General features: G+C 44.1%; 1 protein-coding gene across 2 annotated transcripts in view; it reads right to left on the bottom strand.

Moving 5' to 3' along the window:
- LOC129707459 (cadherin-4-like) overlaps positions 1 to 12874 on the bottom strand; it is a 485034-nt gene that overhangs the window by 74832 nt on the left and 397328 nt on the right. For both annotated transcript variants that reach the window (XM_055652497.1, XM_055652498.1), the window contains one exon: positions 509 to 653. In XM_055652497.1, coding sequence (XP_055508472.1) covers positions 509 to 653 — 145 coding nt within the window. The remainder of the gene's footprint in view (positions 1 to 508; positions 654 to 12874) is intronic.

The raw sequence follows: 12874 nt of genomic DNA, 5'->3' as shown, positions 1-12874 counted from the left end.
AAAATCAATCGCTCTATTGTAACCTCAAAACTCCGCAAAAAAGGATATACCAACCATGTTTTTATTAAAAATTTATTTTATACCCCCCATTACCAGGTCCTGGTAGCCTTTATGTTTTAACTTATTATTGCACCTTATGCTTGTAATAGTTCCATAAATGCAGACCACGTATTTTGGACGTGATCTGCTTTGCCTGCTAGGAGGAGTCTGATCTCTTCCAAGTGTAGTGTTTCGAACATGTTTGAAATCCTCGGACTATCTTTGATCAGACTTTACTGGCTTTATCTTGCATTATACGTTATTCCCTTATCATGTATCTATACACTGCAAATTGCTCGATTGTTATCATGTATTGCCTTTCCCCGGACTGTTTAGCATGCAACAAAAGCTTTTCACTGTACCTCGATACACGTGACAATAAACTAAAACTGAAACTTAAAGTCTTTCAGACGGCAATGATCAATTATGCAATGGAAGTCTAGTCTTGTTCAGATTCTTCTGCTTTTACCTGGCTTTGATCCTTCAGCCACGCTCCCATTAAATCGATGGTTCACAAACTCCGGTCGGTTATCATTCATATCAATAACATTGATGTAAAGGTCAATTGGGTTTTCCACCTTGTTTCCATTCATGTCAACTGCATGTGCTCTCAGCTGTAAACAGAGAAACCAAGATATGGTCAAAACTATTTATGTAACTTGTACAGCTGAACAAATCCCAAAAGACCATTTCACACAAGATGTCCCAAACACCACGAATCAGTGATGGATGTTATTGTCTATTAGAAGCCTCACAGAAAATGTCCTGAAATCACATTTGACAGTATGCTGGAAGATTCACAAGAGACTATTTCAGAGTGAGAATTGCTATGCATTTACACCACCTCTTGACAATCTGGTACAACCTAGCTACTTAGATAACTAAAGAGGAGAAGGATTATCTGAATGAAGACCTCCCAAAAGAAATCCTTCATCTGCTTTCATAGCAACGTAATTGATTATTAATTGACTTTTGAGAGTTTCACTTCACTTTCTGATGCATTCTTTTATTTCATGAACCGACTACTTGGTGCAAGCAAGATCTTCAAGTTATTAGTCACAGTCCTAGTCATACAGCGTGGAAACAGGCTCTCCAGCCCAACGCCCACTTTGGCCAACATGTCCCATCTACACATCCCACCTGCCTGCGTTTGGCCTATATCTTCTAAACCTCTCCTAAATATGTGTGTGTGTTTTTATATATTAAAAAAAAAAAATATATATATATATATATATATACACACACACACACACACACACACACACACACACACATAATATATATATATATATATATATAATATTAATTATTTTGTACATATATTTTTTATATTATTAAATGTATACTTATATTTTAAGCATTAAAATTGACTGGTTAAAATTCCTAAATTGGCTCAAAAAGAATATTATATTCTCAAGGATATTAAATATATATTATTTATTATACATATAAGATATATTTTATATATATATTATATATATATATATATATATATATATATATATTATATATATAATAATATAACCTCGCATTTAACCACATTAAACTGCATCTGCCACGCATCTGCCCACTCACCCAATCTGTCCAAGTCACCCTGCATCCTCATAGCATCCTCTTCACAGTTCACACTGCCACCCAACTTAGTGTCATTGCAAATTTGCTAATGTTACTTTTAATCCCTTCATCTAAATCATTTATGTATATTGTAAATAGCTGTGGTCCCAGCACTGAGATTTGGAGTCTTTAGAGTGTGGGGGGAAACCGGAGATCCTGGAGAAAACCCACGGCGAGAACGTACAAATTCTATACGGACAGCACCCGTAGTCAGGATTGAACCCGGGTCTCGGGCAACTCTCCTGCGCGCCAAGGTACCGCCCAGTTGCATATAACAATCAAACTCATCTGAAGGGGCTAATGGGCCTACTTCCATGTCCAAACCAAGCTTGACTCAAATAGATTGTGCAAAATTGTCAAAAGATGATGATCATGACATCAATTAAAATTATGGTCTGACTACATGTGTGATCTACAAAGGTGCAACACATTTAAAATGAAAGAACGTTGCACTCTCTGGTGCCATTTTAAAGACTTCTGCTCAACAAAAACCCCAGCCTCCAAAATGCATGACAATAAAATAGCCGCTCTGGATACTATTACTTGGATCATGGATTTTAACAATGCTGCTCTCGCTCTGCTATCAGTCTTAGTGAAAGTGTGGTGGAAATGATTGCCAAGAAATTGCAGATGAAACAATGACAAAACTATGGGTGAAAGTAAAAGCAGCTTTGTGATTTCACGCTCGGGTAGTTTAAGATGGAAATCTTTGTCAGTTTTCACCAGTCTTTATGCTTGAAGCCTTCTCCAACGGAATATTGGACAATGACTGCCATGAACTTAAGGCATTAAGAATTTAGTCCCGCTGTGAAAGGTTTTTAAAATTCTATGTTTGGTTACAGGATACAAAGACTGTTTTGAATGGTATACTAGGCTGCAGTTAGAAACAAGGAACTGCAAATGCTGGTTCGTTCACAAAAGGACACAAAGTGCTGGAGTAACGGAGTGGGTCAGGCAGCATCTCTGGAGATCATGGATAGGTGAGGTTTCGGGTCGAGATCTCGGAGGTGGAGGCGATGGACGAGCTCTCCATCTTGGCGGGCCAGGAAGTCGTGGAGGTGGGGGCGGAGTGGTACAAAAGTCCTCTGTGAGGACTGATCGTTCTGCGTCTGAAAGGGTCTCAACCCGAACCATCACCTATCCATCATCTCCAGAGATGCTGCCTGACCTGTTGAGTTACTCCAGCACTTTGTGTCCTTCTGAGCTGCAGTAACTGCCAGCCAATTATACAACCTTGGAAAGAAGTCATTAAAGCATTGAGTCATGGAACAGCATGGAAACAGGCACTTCGGCCCATCCTGTCCATGACAACCAAATAGAATTAGGCCATTCTGCCCATCATGTCTACTCCGACATTCAATCATGGCCGATCTATCTCTCCCTCCTAACTCCATTCTCCTGCCTTCTCCCCATAACCTCTGACACCTGTACTAATCAAGAATCTATGTTGGCATATTGAAGGTAGACATAAATCCTGGAGAAACTCAGCGGGTGAGGCAGCATCTATGGAGTGAAGGAAATAGGCAAACCCTTCTTCAGATATTGAGTTAGTCTCATATGCCTGCATTTGGCACATGGCTCTAAAAATCCTTCCTAGCCATATATCTCCACAAATGTTTCTGAAAAGTCACAATTGTATCTGCTTCTCGAGCTTGCTCTGGCAACTCATACAGGTGGAAACATTTCCCCTGAGGTCCAGCCTAAATCTCTACCCTTTCACCTTCCAACTATGCCCTCTAGTTTAGAAACCTCTACTCTGGGGAAAAGACTGTGAGCGTTCACTTTATCCATGCCCCTCATGATCTTGTAACCTCCAAAAGGTCACCCCTCAGCCTCCTATGTTTCAAAGAAGTGCCAGTCTATTCAACCTCTCCCTACAACGCAAACCTCCAAACCATATTGCTATAGCATCTTTACATTTAATACAATGGGTTTTTTAAATGACTTATGAAAAATCTTTATGAATGATATTTCACTCTCTAATTATGTTTTTTCATCTTTGCTTTGCAATTAACTTAATGCTTAAGCTTAAATTAAAATTTACTTTGTGTCTGTGATATGAAAATACTAACATGAATGGCTGATCATCCATTAAAACTCCACAAACCATGAGACCAAGCATTGTCTGGAACTGATGTTTGAAGAAGGGCCTCGACCTGAAACGTTACCTATTCCTTCTCTCCAGAGATGCTGCCTGTCCCGCTCAGTTACTCCAGCTTTTTGTGTCGATCTTCTGCAGTACAGTTGCTGTCTGTGTGGAGTTTGCACGTTCTACCTATGACCGCGCGGATTTCCACCGGCTGCTCCGGTTTCCCCGCACAGCCCAAAGACAAATTGGATGGGCCGAAGGGCCTGTTTCCAGAATGTATCTCAAAACTAAACTAAATTAAACTGAAGGTAATAATTGCCTCCCATCCTGGTGAATTCAATGCAATAAATTACCTAATGATTTAAGTCAGTGTGTAAAAAATCTATTGTTCTTATTGCAGAATAAGCTGAAAGAAATGACCCTTGTCGAAGGCATTCTCCGAAAATCTACTTTACTCTTGATTTCCCCTTCAATCACACCCACCCATCAATCGGTACTCGGGAAGTTAAGGTGCTACTCCAATTACAAATGAACCGAAACAAATATGTAAATTTATGTAAAACAATTCTTAAAATGATTCCTTTTCTGTATCACTTCCGAGCAGAAGCACCTGACTTCATTAAGTTTTTCCACTTGTGCACACATTTCTAGAGATGAATGTTTTTTTCTGCAGTCAAAACACATTTTCCATTGTTAGTCAGGTGGGATCAATTTATACACACCTGCTAGTTTGCATCCTTGGCCATTCTGATAAATTTTACAATGATTTGGCTGCTGGCAAGAGACATTCCAAGCAGATTAAAGGGCCTGTCCCACTTAGGCGACTGCCGGCAACTGTCATAGTCATAGCAGGTCGCTGGAAAATCGACGACTGGACCCCCCCCACTACGACAATGTCTACAACAAGCTACAACCAATCTTCCACCTAATCGACGTCAAGCTACGGCAAGCTACCGACACCCGGCAACCCAATCACCGACGACCACAGAGGCGACAACCCACAACAACCGAAGTCAACCCACGTCCACCCGCGACAAGCTATGACAAGCCCGTAAGATTAACAAGAAAACACAGACCACTCCTTTCCAAAGGAGAAGTTGCTCCAAACGCTAACAGTCCTGACGTTTTGGATAAAGATTATCTTTTCATCACTAGGGGAAATATTTAATAGGAACCTGAGGTGTAACGTTCTTACACAAAGGTTGGTGGGTGTATGGAACGAGCTGCCGGAGGAGGTAGTTGAGGCAGGGACTATCGCAACGTTTGAGAAACATTTAGACAGGTGTATGGACAGGACAGGTTTAGAGGGATATGGGCCAAATGCAGGCAGGTGGGACTACTGTAGATGGGACATAGACACAATATGCTGGAGTAGCTCAGCGGGTCAGACAGCATCTCTAGGAGAAAAGGAATAGATTACATTTCGGGTCGATACCCTTCTTCAGACATAGATGTGGTTTAGTGTTCAAGAAGGAACTACAGATGCTGGAAGATCGAAGGTACACAAAAATGCTGGAGAAACTCAGCGGGTGCTGCAGCATCTATGGAGCGAAGGAAATAGGCGACGTTTCGGGCCGAAACCCTTCTTCAGACTGAATCACAACCTATAGATGTGGTTTAGTTTAGTTTAGTTTACCGATACAGTGCGGAAACACTATCCTACACACACTGGGGAACATTTATAATTTTACCAAAGCTAATTACCCTACAAACTTGTACGTCTTTGGAGTGTGGGAGGAAACCGAAGATCTCGTAGAAAATCCACGCGGTTACGGGGAGAACGTACAAACTCGGTACAGACAGCACCCATAGTTGGAATCAAAGCCAAGTCTGGTGCGCGGTTAGGCAGCAACTCTACCACTGCACTACCGTGCCACCTGTTTAGTGCGGGCATGTTGGTCTGAGGGGCCTGTTTCAACGCAGTATGACTGTATGACACTGAATACAATATATGGAATGATGGAAATGACACCGTGTCCTTCACAGAATCTATCTAATTTTCATTTAAATTAATAAAGGAAATGTGCCAATTCTGAGCCAATTCTTTGATTGAAAGGTTTAGCATTAAAACAGGCCCTTCGGCCCACCAAGTCCATGTTGACTTATTCACACCAGTTATATGTTATCCCACTATCTCACCCGCCCTTTCTCTCACAACCCCCTTCTCCCCATGATCTTTGCCTCCCATACTAATCAAGGGAACGTCCCGTCCTTCCCTCCATCTCCCCCCCCCCCCCCCCCCCCCCCCCACCACTAAACGTTGGTTAACCAGTTCCACAGTTCACAATGATATATCCCCTTTGAGATCGCACCGTCCCTCACCAACAATCGGCCTATCAGGGAACCTGTTGCCGGACCTGATATGTCCTGGTCTTTCATTGCTTCCAGATCCCCCCTCCCCAACCCCCTACAATCAGTCTGAAGAAGGGTCCCAACCCGAACCATCATCTATCCATTTTCTCCAGAGATGCTGCCTGACCCGCTGAGTTACTCCAGCACTTTGGCATTAGCCGGCATCTGCATTTCCTTTTCTTTGCCATGCATTTCTCATGGCGTGAGGCTGCTCGGTGCTGAAGGGTCCATCTTGGGCCACTAAATCACCCTGATGGGGGAGTTAATGGTCATTGCGCCAACATTTGATCAACGGGCGTTCATTGTAAAAGATGCCAGGAAAGTTCCATGAATTGTGTGTAAAAGTGCCCGCCACAATGAGACAACGGGCATAATCTCATCTGGAAATTACTGGTTAAAGGGTCCTCTTGTATGACTTGCACATACAAAATGGATGATAATCTGTTCACCTTCAGACACGCTCCTTTGCCTCTCGTATCAGACGGAGAACACACAAGCTTTTCTTTTGAAACTTGTCATTTAACTTAATAAAAGCCTCTCTCTCAAGATGCCAGCAAGTGACAAGGATGCAAGTGACTGAAGTGATTGCATCAAAGGCACAAAGGGCTCGATCTCAGATGTGCAAAGTGGTGTCAAAGAGAGAGGATCATAGCTCCATTAGCACATGTGCTGCCTTCCTCCCCAAAGGCATGTCGAGACTAAAAAACTCATTCCTACTATCCTCAGGTTCATTTCTGCAATCTTATTCTTTGCGGCTCAATTTTCATTGTTTCATCAGTTCATGAGTAATCGAAGCAGAATTTGGGCGGCGCGGTGGCGCAACAGTAGAGTTGCTGCCTTACAGTGCCTACAGCACCAGAGACCCGGGTTCGATCCTGACTACGGGTGCTTGTCTGTACGGAGTTTGAACGTTCTCCCCGTGACCTGAGTGGGTTTTCTCCGAGATCTTCGGTTTCTTCTCACACTCCAAAGACGTACGGGTTTCTAGGTTAATTGGCTTGGTACAAAGTGTTTAAATTGGCTCCAGTAGGATAGTGTTGATGTGCCGGGATCACTGGTTGGTACAGGCTCGGTGGGCCGAAGGGCCTGTTTCCACAATGTATCTCTAACCTAGACTAAATTATTCCATTCGGCCCATCGAATCTGCTCCGCCATTCAATCATGGCTGATCTATCTTTCCATCACAACTTTCTCTTTGCTTCTCCCCATAACCTCTGCCGCCCGTATTAATCAAGAATCTATCTGTCTCTGCCTTAACAAATATCCATTGACGTCCTCCAGATCCTTCAGCGGCAACAAATTCCACAGATTCACCATCCTTGTTTAAAAGCTTTGAAAGGATTGTGATATTACATCTTTAACATTAGTTACAGAGGATATTTTGGGGAAATGCCTTTCCACATCTTAATGCAAAAATCCAATTTTATTATGTGTCACACGCTTCCTTGTAGCTTAACTTGTCACTACACCGCTCTATGTTTGCAAGATGGAAATAAAATATTTAATGGGATGTCACGTCTACTTAATGTTTACAATTCACAACTTAGGGCTTTACGTGGTCATGGCACATAATCAGTTTCCCTCTGTTGTTGTTACTTACGTCCCATTTCTATTAACAGCTGAGCTTTGTAGATTTAAGGTAAAATATTTATTTGTATCCAAATAGGAGGGAAAAAAAACTGTTTTGGGCAGATTCATGTCAGACGTAAGGAATTGCTAGAATGTTGAGCAAAATGCAAAGTGCCGGAGGAACTCAGCAGATCATGTAGTATGAGTGGAGGGAAGGGACAGGCGACGTTTCGGCATGGGTTTGACGAGGTTCAGGGTGGCACGGTGACGCAGTGGTACAGTTGCTGCCTTACAGCGCTTACAGCACCAGGGACCTGGGTTCGATCCCGACTTGGGGTACTGTCTGTACGGAGTTTGTACATTCTCCCCGTCACCTTTTCTCTGGGTGCTCCGGTTTCCCCCCACACACCAAAGACCGAGAGGTTTGAAGGTTAGATACAAAAAGCTGGAGTAAATCAGCGGGTCAGGCAACATCTCTGGAGAAAAGGAATAGGTGACGTTTTGGGTCGAAACCCTTCTCCAGTCCTGCATGGGTTTTCTCCGGGTGCTCCGGTTTCCTCCCACACTACAAAGGCGTACAGGTTTGTAGGTTAATTGGCTTGGTAAACTTGTAAATTGTCCCCAATGTGTGTAGGATAGTGTCAGTGTGCGGGGATCGCTGGTCGGCACGGACTCGGTGGGCCGAAGGCCTTGCTTCGGCGCCGTGTCTCTGAACTGAACTAACGAAAGTTCCCGATCCGAAACGTTGCCTGTGCATTTCCTCCACAGTCGCTGACGGAGGCGTTGAGTGCTGTCGAAATCTCGACTCGGAGTAAGACTCAAACTCTCGTTACGTACAATCCAACTCCCAGCAGCATGGCATATGGGAGAGGGGGGGGGGGGGGGGGGTTGGGGGGGGAGTTGGTGCCGAGGTAGATCTGGGTGTCATCGGCGTAACAGTGGAAGTCCAGGTTGAAGTAGCGGAGTATCTGACCAAGGGGGAGGATGTAGATGATGAAGAGGAGGGGGCCGAGTACGGAGCCTTGGGGAACGCCTTGAGTGACTGTGGCTGTAGCAGAGGTGTGGTTGTGGAGAGAGATGAAGTGGGATCTGTTGGAAAGGTAGGAACGGAGCCAGCTGAGTGCAGAGCCTTCAATGCCGAGGTCTTGGAGTCTGGTGAGCAGGATGTTATGGTTCACTGTATCGAAGGCTGCGCTCAGGTCGAGGAGGATGAGGATGTTGAGGGAACCAGTATTAGTCCTTCTTGGCTCTTCCTTTAGTCAGGCATACACTTTAAACTGACTTGGCAAAATATTTATTTGGAAAGATGTTAAAATCCATAACATTTAATCTGATTCTCCTATGTTGAGTAATTTGTTTCTGATTGCAGCTACTTGCACTCTCTGCAAACTGTAATTCTGTGCGTCTCAGAAGTCAGACAATGATTTTACGAGGATGTTCCCAGAACTCAAGGGTCTAAGCTATAGGGAGAGGTTGAGTAGGTTGGGACTCTATTCCTTGGAGCACAGGAGGATGAGGGGTGATCTTATAGAGGTGTATAAAATCATGAGAGGAATAGATCGGATAGATGCACAGAGTCTCTTGCCCAGAGTAGGTGAGTTGAGGACCAGAGGACATAGGTTTAAGATGAGGGGGTAAAGATTAAATAGGAATCTGAGGGGTAACTTTTTCACAGAAATGGCGGTGGGTGTATGGAACAAGTTCCCAGAGGGGATAGTTGATGCACGGACGTATTGCAACGTTTAAGAAGCAGTTAGACAGGTACATGGATAGGACAGGTTTGGAGGAATCCCATGTCAAAGTCAAACACCTTGGTATGATATTTGATTCTGCCTTTAAGTTTGACGAGCAAATCATTTCAGTAGTAAAAGCCAGTTACTTCCAGCTTCGTATCATTTCCAAAATAACACCGTTCCTCTCATTCAAAGATCTGGAGAAAGTCATCCTTGCTTTTACAGCCTCTCTCCTGGACTACTGCAACTCCCAGTATACTGGGATCAGTCACTCGTCCCTGTCCCACCTGCAACTGGTCCAGAACGCCACAGCCAGGCTCCTGACAGGTACCCGGAAGAGGGACCATATTACCCCCATTCTGGCCTCTCTTCATTGGCTTCCAGTACGGTTCAGAGTTAATTTTAAGGTTCTCCTGTTTGTCTATAAAGCCCTAAACGGGCTTGCTCCCCCCTATATCACAGACCTCCTTACCTGAGGAACTCTTCCTCCAGGTCCCTCAGGTCGACTGACATGGGGCTCCTGGCTGTCCCGCGATCTAAACTTAAGCTCAGGGGTGACCGTGTCTTTGCTGATGCGGCCCCGAGACTGTGGAACAGCATCCCCCTCCCTATCAGATCAGCCCCCTCCATCGACTCTTTTAAGTCCAGGCTCAAAATGTATTTTTATTCACTAGCGTTTGAATCCCCCTGATGTGGCTAATGTTTGTTTTGTGTCTTTGAGCTGATTATTTGTACTGTGTGCTGTGTGCATTCCTGCGTATGTCTGTTTCTTTGTGTGATTTTAGCTCCCTGCTCTCGTCAGTGCAGCATTTTGGTCAACATGGGTTGTTTTTAAATGTGCTTTATAAATAAATGTGATTGATTGATTGAATATGTGCCAAACGCAGGCAGGTGGGAGTAATGTAGATGGGCCATGTTGGCGGGTGTGGGCAAGTTGGGCTGAAGGGCCTGTTTCCACGCTGCATTGCCCTGTGACTATTTTTAGTCCAACATTTCGCACCTCACTGTTCCATATCTCCAGCCATGAATCATTTGTCCCTCCCATTAAATTACTTATGATTCCATTACCTTGTTGTCCTCTGGCACTCAAAAAAACTGCACTGAAATCACCAAACTTCTTCCAATCAGAATAAATACATTAAAACATTAAACCAACAGATACTATCACTTTCTAAATAATGCAGTAGTATTGTTATTTCATGTCAGTGACAAACACGAGGTGTTGAGTCCTTCTGCTAGCAATAGGGTGTATTGATTTCTGCATTACTTTCAATTTAAGTAGATCACATACACATAAAAACTTTGCCCTTGAAGTTAGTCCATAAAGTGTTTGATTAACTGTCAGAAACCCTGGCAGGACAAGAGCTGATCCAGCAGAGTGTCTGAACATAAAAAGCCATTAAAAGCTCCGTACACACTAGTTCTAACCACACAACCTCACATTTCCTTCTAGTTTAGTTTAGTTTAGTTTAGAGATACAGCGCGGAAACAGATCCTTCGGCCCACCGAGTCTGTGCCGACCGGCGATCCCCGCACACCAACATTATCTGACACACACTGGGTACAATTTGCACCACAGAGAGCATATTAACGTATGGCATCTCTGTGTGGTATCTCAGCTGCACGGAGGAGGAGAGGAGAGCTCTTCAGCGCGTCGTCCACAGAGCGCAGAGGATCATTGGGACATCGCTACCAGCCTTGGAGGGCATCTACCACACACGGTGCCTCAGGAAGGCCGTCAGCATCCATAAAGACTCCTCACACCCTTGTAATGGACTGTTCGAACTACTTCCCTCCGGCAGACGTTACAAGGCCTTCTACGCCCAAACCTCCAGACTCAGGAACAGCTTCATTCCCAGAGCTATAGCGGCTCTGAACCGGCCCTGCTGAGTGCCCCCCCACCCCCCCCACCCCCCCCCCCCCCCCCCCCCCCCCCCCCTGGACTGTCTCCCTCGGATGGTCACGTCGCACAGACACATCTGCACTTTAGTCTGTTTGAACTGTTTTGACTATTTTACCGTTCTTTTTACAAACCATGTTTCTCGGGGTATCTAAATCTAAATTTTATTAGTTATTTAAGTTATGACATCGGATGGAAGCTGCAAACCCAAATCTCGTTGCGCTTATGTGCAATGACAATAAAATATATTATTATTATTATTATTATTTTACATTTACATCAAGCCAATTAACCTACAAACCTGTACGTCTTTGGAGTGTGGGAGGAAACCGAAGATCTCGGAGAAAACCCCACGCAGGTCACGGAGAGAATGTACAAACTCCGTATAGACAGCACCCCTAGCCGGGATTGAACCCGGGTCTCTGGCGCTGTAAGTGCTGTAAGGCAGCAACTCTACCGCTGCGTTGCCGTGCCGAATAGGTTATCTACAGATAGAAGGTTCTGGAATACTAAAACTTCAAGTCTTGCATTCCATAGCATCGCAGTATTTTAACTGTAGACCCAGAAACATTTATCCATGTTAATAATTACATCCTTGGTTTTATATTCAACACCTCCCATTTTAGTATCATCTGCTGAAATTAGACAAGAATCTTTCAGTAAGAGCCTTGTCCCTCAATAGAACATGTTTTCAATTTAATTTCCATCCATTCCCTCCAGTTTCTGATATAGTTTCAGGCGTTTTACCTCAGTAAGTGTCTTTTAAATGTGTGTACCTCAAATGAATGAATGAATGGATGAATAAGTTTATTGGCCAAGTATTCACATACAAGGAATTTGCCTTGGTGCTTCGCCCGCAAGTGACAACATGCCATACAGTGACAGTTAGGAATGAAGCATAAAACATTAATGGAGCATATGTATACCATGAGCTGACACCAACATTTATTTCTCAAGGGCGGTACTGGGACACAGCGTGTAATCTGAAGATGGGTCTCGACCCAAAACATCAACTATTCCTTCTCTCCAGAGATGCTGCCTGTCCCGCTGTGTTACTCCAGCTTTTTGTGCCTATCAAACGGGTAATTGCTGCCTCACGGCACCAGAGACCCGAGTTTGATCCTGACTAAGGGTGCTGTCTGTATGAGTTTGTTCGTTCTCCCCGTGACCTACATGGGTTTTCTCCGAGATCTTCGGTTTCCTCTCACATTCCAAATGTACAGGGTTGTAGGTATAATTGGCTTGGTGTGTATGTAAATTTATGCCTGGTGTGTGTAGGATAGTGCTAATGAGTGGAGATCGCTGGTCGGCACAGATTCGATGGGTCTAAGGGCCTGTGTCCGCGATGTACCTCTAAACTAAACCAAAAAGGCAATAAATGGAGAAGGAACCAAGTCTGGTCAATTACTTCATGGCTGTTGGTTAGGCTCTCCTCTGCACTTACGTCTAAAAGGTTTAGTTTAGAGATACAGCACGGAAACAGGCCCACAGGATCGGAGCCAACCAGCGATCCCCGCACATTAACACTATCCTATACCCACTAGGGACAAATTTTACATTTACATTTAACCTACAAAC

Source organism: Leucoraja erinacea, chromosome 21, assembly GCF_028641065.1.
Source record: "Leucoraja erinacea ecotype New England chromosome 21, Leri_hhj_1, whole genome shotgun sequence".
Taxonomy (NCBI): domain Eukaryota; kingdom Metazoa; phylum Chordata; class Chondrichthyes; order Rajiformes; family Rajidae; genus Leucoraja; species Leucoraja erinaceus.
This window is presented reverse-complemented; position numbering and strand designations above follow the sequence as displayed.